Source organism: Coregonus lavaretus (assembly GCF_964263955.1).
Source record: "Coregonus lavaretus genome assembly, chromosome: 2".
Classification (NCBI taxonomy): domain Eukaryota; kingdom Metazoa; phylum Chordata; class Actinopteri; order Salmoniformes; family Salmonidae; genus Coregonus; species Coregonus lavaretus.
In genome coordinates, this window is record NC_139989.1 from 55,323,651 (window position 1) to 55,341,838 (window position 18,188).

The 18,188-nt window shown below is 42.0% G+C and overlaps 2 protein-coding genes across 2 annotated transcripts in view; one reads left to right on the forward strand and one right to left on the reverse strand.

The window, feature by feature from the left end:
* Positions 1-1,017: 1,017 nt before the first annotated feature.
* On the reverse strand, positions 1,018-8,630 carry LOC311139733 (aquaporin-8-like; the record flags this gene model as incomplete). The annotated part of the gene is made up of 5 exons (XM_084174663.1): positions 1,018-1,060; positions 1,804-1,938; positions 3,722-3,936; positions 7,649-7,775; positions 8,338-8,630. The coding sequence occupies 5 exons, from the start codon at positions 8,628-8,630 to the stop codon at positions 1,018-1,020; spliced, it is 813 nt and encodes a 270-aa protein (XP_084030789.1).
* A 5,816-nt stretch (positions 8,631-14,446) lies between these two features.
* Positions 14,447-18,188, forward strand: part of LOC311150144 (rho GTPase-activating protein 17-like) — a 63,312-nt gene continuing 59,570 nt past the window's right edge. The window contains exon 1 of the mRNA XM_084187440.1: positions 14,447-14,806. Within this exon, the coding sequence (XP_084043566.1) occupies positions 14,754-14,806 (53 nt within the window). The 5' untranslated portion in view covers positions 14,447-14,753. The remainder of the gene's footprint in view (positions 14,807-18,188) is intronic.

Here is an 18,188-nt window from a genome sequence, read left to right on the forward strand (position 1 = left end):
CAATCCAATGAAATAGGCTTTTTACACTTTAGCATAATATCTTATTTGTCCTAAATGGTAGACCCACCCATCAGCAAATAACAGGTGCTAAATTGACATTGTAAATGTGTAGAATGTGGCAAAATCAGACTGTTACTGCGCTTACAGGCATCATGTATGTACTTATTCTTGAGGGGGCACTAATGGAATTAATGAATTAATTGAATAATTAATTTGTATTAATTGCGCATGAAAGAAACAGTATCTTCTATATTTCCAAAGTACAAATCAATAAATGGACATGACGTCGACGCCTCTGCTGTGTTGTACACGTTTATACTTCATTTCTTGAATCTTCACTGCAACATTTTTGAATGTTCACATACTACTGTCTCAAATGAGTGTCTGCCATAGAAATATCATTACTAGAAGAGTGGTCCCCATTTAAGTCAACGAGGCCATAATGGGAGGACCGGTAGTCTGATGGGCTATGTCCTTTCTAGTAATTATATTTCTATGGCTGAGACACTCATATCATGACAGATGCTGCTAGACTTTCAGTCAAAATAGCAATTACAGTGTCAAATTCAATGTTATCTAATGTGGCTAGTATCTGGATGTCTGTGTGCAGATAATCAGTGAAAAGGCATGATGCATATGGAAGGTTGTATCGCAGAACAAGTGAGAGTCAGACCAATGCAAGGCTGTAGTTCAGCACATCACCAAAAGGTGGCAATATAAAACACAGAATATTGGCCAGAAGTCACTTTTACTGTGTCAAAAGGCATCATTCATAGAAATAAATATGCAATGCAATATTTAATGTACAGAAATTAATTTATACAAATGGAATTGAATAAAATACATTACATTTATGGACAATAGATGATCATCATACCGGTATACAATAAAGTTGAATTGGTACAATTATTTTAAACTAAGACACATGGAAATAGCAATACAAAAATACTGTTCGAATTTATGTGGATTTTGGAAATTGACGTTTGAATGGACTTGAACTAGAAACCTACATCTGTATCACCTCAAGAGAACTCGGGTTTTCTCATCCCCAAGCAGTAATCTGAAAATAGAAAAAAAAAAAACATCAAAATAATACAGAATTGTTGAATGTAACATCACTCGACACATTGTTGGTTCCACACATTGTTTTTTTAATATTAATTTTTTTACCATAAATGTAAATAATTCCTAAAAATATGTCTTAGACAACACAATACTTTAACAAGTAATATCAAGATAAAAAGGTGTCAAATCCACACATTGTTAAAACTAAGTTAACGACTCTAGACTGAAGTATTGTATATAAGCACCCAATGTAAGAGTAACTTTCCATCACATCTTTAGCCATTGATTTTAGAGGGACAGTTAGTTTCTATTTTTTATTTATTTAACCTTTATTCAACTTAATGTTCATCAAGTTGAGGACAAACAGCCCTGTCTAACAGCCATGTTACGATACAGTGCTTTATCGCACAAGACAACATATCCCGGTATGGTGGTGGTGGATTCTCTTATGGATTTGCAAGAATTTATGTCAGACAAGGCTTCTAATCCCCACACTTGCACCTTGTGTAGGAAACTTCCATTCAATAGTAAATATATTCCATTCTAATCTATGGAGCTCCAGTTGGATAATTATTTTTCTATTAATGGTCATTTCAAGAACAAAGATTAAGGCTGATTTCCCCAACAAAGTGTTTCAATAGTAGCCTGGGATCCAGTCTGTTTCTGTTTAAAACCAAACAGGACAATGATGTAAACAGCCAGGTATCCAGGCCCCAGAAGACCAGAGCTGTACAGTACCGTATGAAGCTGGCGGTTAGCAGGGCTCCAGACATGGGTCCCACCCAGTAGATCCAGTGGTAGCTCCAGTAGTTGGCCACCACGGCTGGTCCAAAGGCACGAGCTGGGTTCATACATGCCCCAGACACCGCTCCCCTGTAGAGGACGTGATATAAAAGTGTTCCATGAATGAATGATAGAGTGTGTGGTGACTTACGGTACACAGTTGGGGGTGTATTGTAGTGTACTGTGTGTTTTATTGGTAGTATACAACTATTCTAGCTAACTAACTGGCTGAATAAGTTGACGACGGACTCGCTCAAGCTGTCGGGACTAACCCACAACGTTAGACACGGACACAAATGATCTGCTTGGTGTGTTGACACACTGGTGGTTTGTTGTGGCCGAGTATTGGTGCTAAACCGTGTTGTTGGAGTCCGGCATGCTAGTTGGCTGTGGCGTCATATGACTAGGTGCCCTGTACGATTTTCACGGAAGAATACTGTACCAAGTTAGCTAGCTGAATAAACTAAGTTAGTCTATTCCTAGAAAACATTGAACCGCTGTAGTTTACAACAATTATAGTTTCTGAGGTGGAAGTTGGGAGAGTTATATTTGGGTGATTCAGTGAAACGTAAGTGAGGGAGGCCCCGCTCTCTCCTTTCCCAGATGTTTAGTTCATTTCATTCCGATCTCCTTTGCATTATTGTAGCCATTTTCTGTAGCCTGTCAACTATGCCTCTGTCTATCCCTGTTCTCTCCTCTCCGTACAGGCTATACAAACGCCTCACACCGCGTGGCTGCTGCCTCTCTAACCTGGTGGTCCCTGCACCCACCACCCACGTGGAGTTCCAAGTCTCAGGCAGCCTCTGGAACTGCCGTTCTGCTGCCAACAAGGCAGAGTTCATCTCAGCCTATGCTACCCTCCAGTCCCTCGACTTCTTGGCGCTGACGGAAACATGGATTACCACTGAAAACACTGCTACTCCTACTGCTCTCTCCTCGTCTGACCATGTGTTCTCTCGCATACCCCGAGAGCATCTGGTCAGCGGGGTGGTGGCACAGGAATCCTCATCTCTCCCAAGTGGACATTCTCTCTTTTTCCCCTGACCCATCTGTCTATCTCCTCATTTGAATTCCATGTTGTCACAGTCACTAGCCCATTCAAGCTTAACATCCTTGTCATTTATCGCCCTCCAGGTTCCCTTGGAAGGAGTTCATCAATGAGCTTGACGCCTTGATAAGTTCCTTTCCTGAGGATGGCTCACCCCTCACAGTTCTGGGTGACTTTAACCTCCCTATGTCTGCCTTTGATTCATTTCTCTCTGCCTCCTTCTTTCCACTCCTTTCCTCTTTTGACCTCACCCTCTCACCGCCCCCCCCTACTCACAAGGCAGGCAATACGCTTGACCTCATCTTTACTAGATGCTGTTCTTCTACTAATCTCACTGCAACTCCCCTCCAAGTCGCCGACCACTACTTTGTATCCTTTTCTCTCTCGCTCTCCTCCAACACTACTCACTCTGCCCCTACTCAGATGGTAATGTGCCGTCGCAAACTTCGCTCTCTCTCTCCCGCTACTCTCTCCTCTTCCATCCTATCATCTCTTCCCTCTGCTAAATCCTTCCCACTCCGATCTCCTGATTCTGCCTCCTCAACTCTCCTCTCCTCCCTTTCTAAATGACGTAAATGTAAATTTATCTCAGTAGAAGTTAACTATACTGTACAAAGGTAGGCCATTACATCAAACGTCTGTATGTTTGTTCCTGAAAAGTTGTTCTGTAGAATGTACAGTACAGTATTTCTCCAGGCTAATTTCTCAAACCTTTCCATCCCTCCTCCCATCCTATCCCTTACCCGCACACCTTACATCAATCCACTCCACTGCACGACCACCCCACCCACCTCACCCCACACCTTCTATCCCATGGGTCCTCACCCAGCCAGGATGTCTGCGGTCACGGTCAGCCCGATGCAGAGAGGGGCCAGCAGGCTGCGGGTGCGTCCATTCACGGCCCCCATACACACCACCATCGTCAGGAACAGAGTCATGATCACCTCTGCCACCGTGGCCGGCACTATCTGGGTGTCTGCCTGCACTGTGTTGAACGCTGCCCCTGAAACTTTAGCATAGTTCATGGCTGGGGAAATCACCTGGAGAAGGAGATATTACTGATATTAATATTGGACCTGTAGGGAGAAAAGTACAGATCCAGATACAGAAGAACATTATTTAACATTTGCTTATTGACTGCTACTTTCCACTGCTCATATTCTACCTCTGTTCAGAGTTTGTCTTTTTCAAGTATGATAATTTTTTATTTATTATATATATATATATATATATATATATATATATATATATATATATATATATTGAGACACAACACAGCAATAGATAGGTAAAGTGTATATCTGTGTTATTTTCTAGACATCTTGCAGTCCATTTCTTCCACTCTCAATGAGATACTATCATGTGTTGGTCAGGTGATGCATACCTAGCTAGCACATAACGTTCTGAGAAACCATATCTTTCTTAGAGCTTGGTGAGAGCGTGGTTGTCCTATGGTTATTTTGCATACAACTTTCCCACAACTTTCTGGGAATGATGCAGGATGGTTGCTTTGCTTTGGAACATTCTCAGCACATTTAAGGAACTTTACATTTCTTGGTATTTCATTACTTTAACAAAACGTTTCCTTAAAGTTCAAACATGGTTACATTTAATTAAAATGTTGGTAATGTTATAGGAACGTTCTCCAACTGGTTTGACATTAGGAATGTTCTCAAATAGTTCAGAGAACGTTAAGAAACAATGCTATTTTGGGGGAATTTCAGTCCTTCTGCATAATGTTTCTTACAGGTTTCCTCCATGGTTCTATTTAAAGCCATGTTCTCAAATTGTTCCGAGAGTGTTAAGACATTTTCCATAAAAACCAAAATAAAACTTTAGTAATGTTCAGAGAACATTCTAAGAATGTTATTTAAAAGTATACATTCCGTTCTCATCATCAACAAAACTCTCTCTATCATCTATCTTGTTAAGAGTGTTCAGGTGTGTTGGCCGCACCCACTAATTGGCCAGACATGATCTTAATGAGTGTTTGTTTCCTTTGAAATGGGGTATGTTTGAATAAACTGAAATGAACAGCTTTGTATGCTAGCTCCATCCTGGTGGCGCAGTGGACTAATTCCATTGATAGAGTAACAGAAGATCGTACGTTTGAATCTCATTTACACTGTGCCACAATAAAACATAAATGTGTTTGCATGATTAATGCCTACGCAAATGACTTTCCATGTGTCCTTTCTGTGCTTGGAGTTCAAAACAGCTAAGCTAGCAGTGTTATTAAAAGTCTTATTGAAACATGTTCTCAGAATGTTATTTAATTACCTTCAAATAACCTATAATTTCATTAATAAACCTTCCCAGGAAAACTTTCAGGGAACCATAATAAAACATTCTGAGAACCTCCCTGCAACCTAAAAATGAACATTCCCAGAACAGGCAACATTTTCACTTCTGTTCTCAGAACGTTTAAAAAACGTTAAATTTTACCGGTAAGGAAACATATGGCTTCATTCCCAGAACCAATGGGAAACAAAAAATGTATGTTCCCACAACTTCCAAGGAACCTAATGTGCTAGCTGGGTAATGACCACCAAGCTCTTGACTTTACAAGGTGGTGAAACACAGACTCAACTCACCTTGTTCAGCTCTACAGATACTGTACATGTAAATGACTGCCAATAGAGTAGAGTGGGTGACTGCCTGGTCACTCAACCCTCATGGACATCAATTGCTTTATCATTTTACTGTCCTGATAGCAGCCAGGAGAAGAGCAGTGTAGGTGTAGAAAGCGATTATTGTCATGATCCATATCTGAAGTGTTGACAGGATGAGGATGATCATACTGTTAGGATAAGTGTGGAACGTAGAAGTGTTGTGTATTATGGGATGATCAAACTGCTGAAAGTGTGAAATATCTAGAGAATATTTTCCTTATGTTTACATAGTCTTTATGACAGTAGGCCTACCAGGTAGTTACCAAATACTTTATATTGAATTATTGGACGTTAGTACTAGAAAGTACACATCGTTACCAAATAATTTCATATTAAAGTGAAATAAATGTATACAGTGGGGAAAAAAAGTATTTAGTCAGCCACCAATTGTGCAAGTTCTCCCACTTAAAAATATGAGAGAGGCCTGTAATTTTCATCATAGATACACGTCAACTATGACAGACAAAATGAGGAAAAAAAATCCAGAAAATCACATTGTAGGATTTTTAATGAATTTATTTGCAAATTATGGTGGAAAATAAGTATTTGGTCAATAACAAAAGTTTCTCAATACTTTGTTATATACCCTTTGTTGGCAATGACACAGGTCAAACGTTTTCTGTAAGTCTTCACAAGGTTTTCACACACTGTTGCTGGTATTTTGGCCCATTCCTCCATGCAGATCTCCTCTAGAGCAGTGATGTTTTGGGGCTGTCGCTGGGCAACACAGACTTTCAACTCCCTCCAAAGATTTTCTATGGGGTTGAGATCTGGAGACTGGCTAGGCCACTCTAGGACCTTGAAATGATTCTTACGAAGCCACTCCTTCGTTGCCAGGGCGGTGTGTTTGGGATCATTGTCATGCTGAAAGACCCAGCCACGTTTCATCTTCAATGCCCTTGCTGATGGAAGGAGGTTTTCACTCAAAATCTCATGATACATGGCCCCATTCATTCTTTCCTTTACACGGATCAGTTGTCCTGGTACCTTTGCTGAAAAACAGCCCCAAAGCATGATGTTTCCACCCCCATGCTTCACAGTAGGTATGGTGTTCTTTGGATGCAACTCAGCATTCTTTGTCCTCCAAACACGACGAGTTGAGTTTTTACCAAAAAGTTATATTTTGGTTTCATCTGACCATATGACATTCTCCCAATCCTCTTCTGGATGCACTCTAGCAAACTTCAGACGGGCCTGGACATGTACTGGCTTAAGCAGGGGGACACGTCTGGCACTGCAGGATTTGAGTCCATGGCGGCGTAGTGTGTTACTGATGGTAGGCTTTGTTACTTTGGTCCCAGCTCTCTGCAGGTCATTCACTAGGTCCCCCTGTGTGGTTCTGGGATTTTTGCTCACCGTTCTTGTGATCATTTTGACCCCACAGGGTTTGATCTTGTGTGGAGGCCCAGATCGAGGGAGATTATCAGTGGTCTTGTTTGTCTTCCATTTCCTAATAATTGCTCCCACAGTTGATTTCTTCAAACCAAGCTGCTTACCTATTGCAGATTCAGTCTTCCCAGCCTGGTGCAGGTCTACAATTTTGTTTCTGGTGACCTTTGACAGCTCTTTGGTCTTGGCCATAGTGGAGTTTGGAGTGTGACTGTTTGAGGTTGTGGACAGGTGTCTTTTATACTGATAACAAGTTCAAACAGGTGCCATTAATACAGGTAACGAGTGGAGGACAGAGGAGCCTCTTAAAGAAGAAGTTACAGGTCTGTGAGAGCCAGAAATCTTGCTTGTTTGTAGGTGACCAAATACTTATTTTCCACCATAATTTGCAAATAAATTCATTAAAAATCCTACAATGTGATTTTCTGGATTTTTTTTTCTCATTTTGTCTGTCATAGTTGACGTGTACCTATGATGAAAATTACAGGCCTCTCTCATCTTTTTAAGTGGGAGAACTTGCACAATTGCTGGCTGACTAAATACTTTTTTTCCCCACTGTATGTATACATTTAAGTTTCAATTTCAATAATAAGAAAGAAAAACATTTTAATTCAAATCCTATTAAATACCAAGTTAGTACTAGTAGAAACAGTGCAACTCACATTTTAGTAGGCTACAGAGGGGTACCCACCTTGGCTAGTCCCGCCCCTATCATCCCTCCACACATCTGAGCCAGTATGTAGGGGACCAGCAGTATGATGTTGAGACCCCCGATCAGAAACACAGACACAGACACTGCTGGGTTGAAGTGCCCCCCACTGCAGAGAGAGACATTGAATAAATGAATTACCGTAATACATTTTAATTAAGTTATTTTATTTGAAATAGTTCCCAATAGTTTTTTTTTAGATGAGGCACATCATTTAGAAAACAAGACAAACAATTTTAAATATAGAGGCATGTAGCAACAATTAAACCATAATACCTAAGTAAGAAAAAATGCTAATGTAAATTGCCTCATCAAAATGATGCAAGTGTGATAATAACATTCTGTTGTGCATTTTAATGATCTCTTGTAGGCTACTTTGAAAGCACAATCATAAAACCTCTAGTCAATGCTGATCAACAGATCCATTACAATTCTTAGTTTTTGCAACATTTTTTATTCTTACACACCAACATACTACATGTTGAAAGGTACAGACTCTTCTCTTACTCTGCTAACGTTTGAACTCCTGAGCATCAACTTCCCAGCCTAGTCCCAAAACCTATACCATGTCACTGCCAGAGAACTTGGCTATACAACACAAACAGATCTAGAACCAGGCTATCACCTTCCAGCCTCTCACCACCAACCTCCAGGGGGTCCCCCAGCCGTACCTGATCTCCCCCAGAACGGCGATGACGATGCCCAGGGCCAGGCCATGTGCCAGGGCCGGCTGCAGCCTCCCGGTGCCCTCCGTGTTCTCGATCACAGACAGACACCCCACAAAGATAAACAGAGATGAACCCAGCAGCTCTGCCAGACAGGGCTGGACATAACGTTCGAACGCACCCCTGAACGGCTTGATACCGCTGGTTCCATCTGTGGCTGGACCTGGACCTTTCCCCTCTGGCTGGATCACACTGATATCCAGGTCCCAGAGCTCAGTCTTAGACTCTGATAGAGCCATGGTGTTGGGTTAGAATGAGTAAGACTGGAAACAGCCAGTGGGTTGTTAGCGCTCTTAAGTCTAGGGCTTATGTAAGAGTGCTGATAAGGAATAAGAAGGGAGGAGGAGGGGTGAGGTGGAGGAGGGGAGGAGGAAGTGGGGGGCCGAAGACAAGGAGGGAGGTGGAGGTGAGAGGCAGCGGTCGGGTGAAGTGAAGGAGGAGGAGGGTGAAGATAGCAGAGGGGGTGGAGGTGAGGGGCGGAGGTGGGGTGAAGTGAAGGAGGAGCAGGGTAAAGATAGCAGAGGGGGTGGAGGTGAGGGGCGGAGGTGGGGTGAAGTGAAGTAAAGTGAATGAGGAGGGTAAATATAGCAGAGGGGGGTTGAGGTGAGGGGCGGAGGTGGGGTGAAGTGAAAGAGGAGGAGGGTGAAGATAGCAGAAAGGGGTGGAGGTGAGGGGCGGAGGTGGGGTGAAGTGAAGTGAAGTGAATGAGGAGGGTAAATATAGCAGAGGGGGGTGGAGGTGAGGGGCGGAGGTGGGGTGAAGTGAAGTGAAAGAGGAGGGTGAAGATAGCAGAGGGGGGTGGAGGTGAGGGGTGGAGGTGGGGTGAAGTGAAAGAGGAGGGTGAAGATAGCAGAGGGGGTGGAGGTGAGAGGCGGAGGTGGGGTGAAGTGAAAGAGGAGGAGGGTGAAGATAGCAGAGCGGGGTGGAGGTGAGGGGCGGAGGTGGGGTGAAGATAGCAGAGGGGGGTGGAGGTGAGGGGCGGAGGTGGGGTGAAGATAGCAGAGGGGGGTGGAGGTGAGGGGCAGAGGTGGGGTGAAGATAGCAGAGGGGGGTGGAGGTGAGGGGCGGAGGTGGGGTGAAGGTAGCAGAGGGGGGTGGAGGTGAGGGGCGGAGGTGGGGTGAAGATAGCAGAGGGGGTGGAGGTGAGGGGCGGAGGTGGGGTGAAGTGAAAGAGGAGGAGGGTGAAGATAGCAGAGCGGGGTGGAGGTGAGGGGCGGAGGTGGGGTGAAGTGAAGTGAAGGAGGAGGGTGAAGATAGCAGAGGGGGGTGGAGGTGAAGGGCGGAGGTGGGGTGAAGTGAAGTGAAGGAGGAGGGTGAAGATAGCAGAGGGGGGTGGAGGTGAGGGGGGAGGTGGGGTGAAGATAGCAGAGGGGGGTGGAGGTGAGGGGCGGAGGTGGGGTGAAGATAGCAGAGGGGGGTGGAGGTGAGGGGCGGAGGTGGGGTGAAGACAAGGAGGGATTGTTTTGATCTCTTGCAGACAAGTGGAGTTGATAAGTTATTTTCTTGGAATGGTCCAGATAGCTAGTCAGTGAAATGCTCACAGATCATCAAACGATGGGACAAAATAAAAGAAATGTTCAGATATGGTTCGCTTACATGATTACCGTTTAATATAATACCGCATATTGACTTTTGGTTTAACTTCAAACATACTTGTCAGCACTTTGTATCGAGAAAGAAATGCAAGAAATCAATAAAAAAAGATTTCCCCATGACTGTTATTATGAATAGTATTATGAATACTAGTTGTGAAATGAATAGCTTACATTTCAATATACGGTATGCAGTTAGAATACAGGGACAGAAACCATGCTTCTGCCTAAAATACAATATATGTACAGTATGTAGGCTATGTGGGACATTTTAAATATATCTACATAATAATCAGAATAACATATTACGATGACAATCTTATACATCTGGAGGTTTTCCTGGTCATGTCACCGGGTTAGTAAAAACTCCTGGCCCTATTCATTTGCCATCAACTAATGTTCATCCTACTTTTGAATACAAGGTCAGAAAATATAAACCTCTACAGTACACCACCACATACCATACATTATAATATTATGCCCTAAATAAAAGTCAGGTAAGAAACACCATTTTCTGGGAAACAGCAAGGACCAAAACAATGGATATAGTGTTGGCTCAATGTTAAATGGTCTAATCATTTGACATTGATATTAACCTCATAACTTGTTGATCTTTCCGATACTTGTTTGTCTTTCCGTCTTGTACTGTATTGAATGTAATGACGAAATATGTAATCTTAGGCACAAATATTTCACTACCTAGGAAGGTGAATTTAAAGTGATAGGATGAACATTTTCCACCACACATCAAGAATGTGACTTGAGTCTGAGGAGTCTTTTCATTCATGAAGTGCATTTTGTCCTTCAATTAGACTGTAAGAATGGAAACAGCTTTGATAAAAATGAAATCATTTAAAAGTCAAATGTTTCAAACATATTTCTATGAAACTGTGGGTACGTCTTCAAAAAACCATTTCAACAACTCAAAAAATAAATGAATTCATTCAAGATATTCTAACATAGCAGTCAAACTTAAAGGGATAGTTCAGCAATTTGACATATTTAGATATTTCTTTCCTTTCCTTGAAAGCAGTATATGGACAAGGAGCCAGTTCAAATAATTACCAACCTTAGCATTTTGGGATCAATTTCCCATCTCCCCCGTTTAGCATGTTTTAAAAGGAACTATATGTAGAAACTTTCATCCTATAACTTGAAATTCACCCTCCTAGGTAGTGAAATGTTTGTGCCTAAGATTACATATTTCATCATCACACTCAATACACTACATTTACATTTACATTTACGTCATTTAGCAGACGCTCTTATCCAGAGCGACTTACAAATTGACAACTCCCCCACCAAGACAGAAATACAAACAAGTATCAGAAGACCAACAAATAATGAGGTTAATATCAATGTTGAACGATTAGACCATTTAACATTAAGCCAATATGTAACATTTCCACCTGCAACTCAGTGTCTTACGTCAGAACTGATCGGTTGAGTGCCGAACATCGTGTGGGAGTGACACCATTTGACGTAAGACAATGCCTGCAACTAGCACCAATTGCCAATTACATACCAGTAGTAGCAAAGGAATAGAAGTCCATGAGAATAAAACATAATTTTTAGAATGTTTTCACCATAGCATTCAGCATTTTTTTGTCACTAGACTGCTTTCAAAGTATGTAAACAAATATCATAATATGTAAAATGGCAGAACTATCCCTTTAAAATAAACTATCCTATTGAAGGAAGACATTAAATTCTATTACAAATAAATAAATACCTGAAATAACTACAAACTTCCTGATTCATACTTAAATTACCAGTATTCATTGATTTATCTGACAATTAATCTTTAATTTAACAGGTAAATTGACGGATATACCTTTACCTGACCAGCACCTGTGGAGTTTGCCTCTTGTATAGTAACAGTACTTATTGGCTACTATAAGGCTGAAGAGCCCCACCGCTTGAACATGACCCCTGCTCAGAAATACCAGGAGCCTGTCTGATAGGGGAACGTTAATAGTTAACTGGCACTTTGGGCTCCAATGGAAATTAATAGTCTAGCTCTGTTATTATGGAGTTATCACTTAATTGATTGAATGAAAACTCATATCCAAACAGTAAAGAAGAGTGATGCGTTGTATTTCTTTGGACATTTCTAGGTATTTTTCTTCAATCTGAAGTAGACCCACAGGTTGCTTACAAGACCCAGAAGTCAACTGTGCCACTAGCTGTCATTCAACACCACCAAAAGGTGGAGCTCTATTTTATAGTCCTAGACTAGACATTTTAGTAGGCTATACCCTCTTTAATAGAGACAAGTACCACATCATATTCCTGAGTTTGTCTTGTGTGCGAACCACCCTCTTCACTTACTGAACTGTTCATTGCTTTTTATGAATCAACCTAAACTACTATTTATGTTTTTTAAACTGGTTTCGTCAGCCAAGTAGGCCTACCACATCAATGACCATCTAATTATAGAGCTGAGGCAAAAATAGCAATCATGTGTCAGACTAAACCAGACAATTACACACCTGATTTTGTTCAAACAATCTTGAAAGGGAGTGCAAATCAAAGAGATTATGGACTGTCAGTGGATTATCCTTGCTAGCGGTTTCAATCTGTAAATCTTTTTACTAGATAAGATTGTGGATGAGATACGCCACACACCCATACCACATCATGAAGAGAGGAGTGGGGGGAGGACTACATAGGGTCAGTTATAATAAATAACATTAAATCAAATCAAAGTTTATTGGTCCCATACACAGATTTGAAGATGTTATCGTGGGTGCAGCGAAATGCTTCTGTTCCTAGCTCCAGCAGTGCAGTAATAACTAACAATTAAAAAAATTGATGTATAATAAAATAAAATAAAATAAAATAAAATAACAATAAATAACAATACAAATATAATCCAAAAAGGAAAAACAAGGGGAAAAACAAGACATCAGAAATATCAGAGCGAGCAATGTCAGAGTCCGGAATAAAAATATATGGTGTGAATAGACAGTATGGACAGTATATGAATAAGAAAGGTGTGTACAGCAGTAGTTATATAGGATGAGCCTTGACTAGAATACAGTATATGAATAAAGGGGCAAAACAGTATATAAACATTATTAAAGGGACCAGTGTTCAATGACTCTATGAGTATAGTGCAGCAGTCTCTAAGGTGCAGTGGTCTAAGGCACTGCATCGCAGTGCTAACTGTGCCACTAGAGATCCTGGTTCGAATCCAGGCTCTGTCGCAGCCGGCCGCGACCGGGAGACTCATGGGCGGCGCACAATTGGCCCAGCGTCGTCCAGGGTAGGGGAGGGAATGGCCGGCAGGGATGTAGCTCAGTTGATAGAGCATGGCGTTTGCAACGCCAGGGTTGTGGGTTTGATTCCCACGGGGGGCCAGTATATATATATAAAAAAAAAATGTATTCACTAACTGTAAGTCGCTCTGGATAAGAGCGTCTGCTAAATGACTAAAATGTAAATGTAAAAAATGTTGAGTACCTGGTGGTAGTCGGTTAGTGACAGTGTCCTAAGGGGCTAAGTCCCCCACAATGTGGAAATACATGATTCATATCATTTTCTGTATATTGCAGTGCTTTTAAAATACAAACGTATGCATATGGGCATGCTATGTTTCTTGTCAAAGTCAATGAAGACATGTGCACATTCCACACTCTCATTCTGTGAGAAAGCATGTTCTGCATGTCATGCAAATGGCCACAAGGTGGCAGCAGAACACTGGAAATGACAGCAGACATTGAAGGCTCCAGGTATTACCCCCAAGCACAGGTCTAGTATCAGCTCACTCTACCTACCTCAATCCATACAACTGATCAATGACCGGTGGAAATCAAGGAAGTTGTTCACATCAAGGAATTTGTTAGACTTATACATACCTACTATTAACAGTAATTAAAGTTCAGTCACCATGTGGCATTCATATCACTGCACTGTAATAATCAATTTGTTGTAACATAACATTGTAAAATCATTATCATAACATTGTAATAACATATTGCATGGCCATAGCGCTCTTTATTTAATGAATTGAGAGTATGATTTTGTAAGCCTGACTGCCTAGTCACTCATTAGAAACAACACTGTTTTCATCATGTTGAGAACATCCCTGGGTTGCCATAATGGCAATACCATTTTCAAAAAGCAAAAATGTACAGAGAGAAATAGTTTCACTGACTGCTAGCTACTGTATTGTAAGCCTATTATGTGCTGCTGTTGAATCAAATAGGTGGATAAGCCCCTTTAAACCTATAGTAAACAGTTGTGTGATAGGTAGAAAGCCATTAATGCATCTCAAACAATCTGCTTTACACACTCTTTTGTCATTTTTTTCATACTCATAATAGTCCATTATAAGTGTGTCACTTCGAAAGGGTTGTTTTACCAAGGTATCACATGCCACTCACTAGTAGGCAATGTAGGCTAGCCTACAGTAGAGAAGTGAATTGCACTTCCTCCTTTTACACGCCACTGTTCAACACAGTATTTGGATTATAGGAGTAGCCCACAAAGTGAAAATGGAAAGAGCGAAAACTGAACGGGGTTGTGTCCTGTAATTGCCTATTCACTTTGTCAGAGGAAAAAACATTGCGGGGAATGACAATCGATTCTTATTAGAACGCTCCAACAACACCTATGCAGTAGCGAGCAGCAGAGTAATCGTAACATTTTCAGCAATACAATGGCAGCGACGTAGATCAACTTTTGGACTTGCTTTCTAAAAGGATCCTAGGGGGGGCCTTGCAACTTCTTGAAACTTGTTGGTTACGGTGGAACAAGGACGCAAACATGAAGAAACAGTTTAATCGCATGAAACAGCTCGCCAACCAAACAGTTGGAAGGTAGGCGAAGTATTTTGGATAAATAAAAGTGTAGCCTACTATTATTTAGTGGGCTCAAGTCTGCATTTCCTTTTGCTGTGTTGTAGTCGTTTCTGTCATTTATTTAGTCGGTAGTGTTACATTGTAGTTAGGCTACATTGTAGTTACATTGTAGCTTTGTAGTTACAGTGTAGCCGCTGAGACGGGGTTGGCAGCTGTAATTGTCGTGGCATGACCAAACTGTCACTAACCATGTTATGATACATATCTCCCCATCACAAATCGTTTCCTGACCATAGCCAGCCTTTGTGATTTTTATCTCATCTCAGTGGGCTTTGTCATAAGTGTTGTACCACATGAGTGCTCAAGAATGTGTTGATAACAATTAAATGTGATAATATAAGAAAGACATGCCTAACATAATAACTTTTATAATGAATAACTTTTGTAGTGAATGCATGAACATGTCATCAAAAAAGGTTATAGTCACAACCTGATGGGGATATAATGTCTGAATGGTTTGCCTGACAAATGTTAACTTCTTACAGGTAGACTACATGCATCATGCATAGATTGGCCTACATTATTGTGTTATGCTATATGAGTGGTGAAGCAACAATGTGGTGTGGGAAGAAAGTAAAAATTGTGGTCTAACTAGTTCACCAGTAACCATGATGTAATTCCTGTATTGTGGACAACCTGCCTTGTATATAGCTAGAGTGCTAAGATGGAAAAACACTGACTGCTATATGTTTATAGCCAATTCCCATGTAAAGGGGAATCCCAATCCATCCATCCATCCATCCAACCAGGCACTGTGCAGCCCCCATCCCAGACTGCCTCCTCACTGACCTCTGACCCTACAGGGGTTGCCCTCAGGTGCTCAACATCACTGTTGTCCCTCAGTCTCTGCTGATGTCCACTGAGCTAACATCACTGTTGTCCCTCAGTCTCTGCTGATGTCCACTGAGCTAACATCACTGTTGTCCCTCAGTCTCTGTTGATGTCCACTGAGCTAACATCACTGTTGTCCCTCAGTCGCTGCTGATGTCCACTGAGCTAACACCACTGTTTTCCCTCAGTCTCTGCTGATGTCCACTGAGCTAACATCACTGTTGTCCCTCAGTCTCTGCTGATGTCCACTGAGCTAACATCACTGTTGTTCCTCAGTCTCTGTTGATGTCCACTGAGCTAACATCACTGTTGTCCCTCAGTCTCTGTTGATGTCCACTGAGCTAACATCACTGTTGTCCCTCAGTCGCTGCTGATGTCCACTGAGCTAACATCACTGTTGTCCCTCAGTCTCTGCTGATGTCCACTGAGCTAACATCACTGATGTCCCTCAGTCTCTGCTGATGTCCACTGAGCTAACACCACTGTTGTCCCTCAGTCTCTGCTGATGTCCACTGAGCTAACATCACTGATGTCCCTCAGCCTCTGTTGATGTCCACTGAGCTAACACCACTGTTGTCCCTCAGTCTAAGCAGATGTCCACTGAGCTAACACCACTGTTGTCCCTCAGCCTCTGTTGATGTCCACTGAGCTAACACCACTGTTGTCCCTCAGTCTAAGCAGATGTCCTCTGAGCTACAGTATTATCACATTAGGATTGTCTATTGACCATAAGTACTGCACACTATATACTCCAGTAGTATATCCTCTGGAATAACTATTAAAGCTCTAATGGATGAGTGCTTCACAGTGGTAGCTTATAGTGCACATGTGTAAAACTCATTCCACGAAGGGCTGCAGGTTTTCACTCTTCCCTTGTACTTGATTGATGAATTAAGGTCCCTGATTAGTAAGGAACTCCCCTCAGCTGGTTGTCTAGGTCTTAATTGAAAGGAAAAAACAAAAACCAGCAGACACTAGGCCCTCTTTGGAATGAGTTTGACAACCCCTGCTATAGTGGATGATGGGGGTTACATTGCCCCTCATAATGTAAAGTGTTATATAAATACAATCCATTATCATTAAGCCTATTATTATCATTAGCAATAGAATAACTTTCCCCTGTCTGTAATAGTCATTACAGTTTAAGTTGGAGGCCTTGATTGCCTATCCAGTCTTTTCCATTCAATTGGACATAGCTGTAAACACAGCTGGGCAGGCTGACAGCTAGAGAGGTTGCATCCCAAATGGCACCCTATTCCATTTATAGAACGGCCCCATATGGCTCTGATCAAAAGTAGTGTACTATAAGATTACTTTATTGGTCAATTATACACACGGTCCAACCGAAACTTGACTTCCGCCTTTAACCCAACCCCTCCAAAAGAGACACATACAGTGGGGAGAACAAGTATTTGATACACTGCCGATTCTGCAGGTTTTCCTACTTACAAAGCATGTAGAGGTCTGTAATTTTTATCATAGGTACACTTCAACTGTGAGAGACGGAATCTAAAACAAAAATCCAGAAAATCACATTGTATGATTTTTAAGTAATTAATTTGCATTTTATTGCATGACATAAGTATTTTATATATCAGAAAAGCAGAACTTAATATTTGGTACAGAAACCTTTGTTTGCAATTACAGAGATCATACGTTTCCTGTAGGTCTTGACCAGGTTTGCACACACTGCAGCAGGGATTTTGGCCCACTCCTCCATACAGACCTTCTCCAGATCCTTCAGGTTTAGGGGCTGTCGCTGGGCAATACGGACATTCAGCTCCCTCCAAAGATTTTCTATTGGGTTCAGGTCTGGAGACTGGCTAGGCCACTCCAGGACCTTGAGATGCTTCTTACGGAGCCACACCTTAGTTGCCCTGGCTGTGTGTTTTGGGTCGTTGTCATGCTGGAAAACCCAGCCACGACCCATCTTCAATGCTCTTACTGAGGGAAGGAGGTTGTTGGCCAAGATCTCGCAATACATGGCCCCATCCATCCTCCCCTCAATACGGTGCAGTCGTCCTGTCCCCTTTGCAGAAAAGCATCCCCAAAGAATGATGTTTCCACCTCCATGCTTCACGGTTGGGATGGTGTTCTTGGGGTTGTACTCATCCTTCTTCTTCCTCCAAACACGGCGAGTGGAGTTTAGACCAAAAAGCTCTATTTTTGTCTCATCAGACCACATGACCTTCTCCCATTCCTCCTCTGGATCATCCAGATGGTCATTGGCAAACTTCAGATGGGCCTGGACATGCGCTGGCTTGAGCAGGGGGACCTTGCGTGCGCTGCAGGATTTTAATCCATGACGGCGTAGTGTGTTACTAATGGTTTTCTTTGAGACTGTGGTCCCAGCTCTCTTCAGGTCATTGACCAGGTCCTGCCGTGTAGTTCTGGGCTGATCGCTCACCTTCCTCATGTTCATTGATGCCCCACGAGGTGAGATCTTGCATGGAGCCCCAGACCGAGGGTGATTGACCGTCATCTTGAACTTCTTCCATTTTCTAATAAT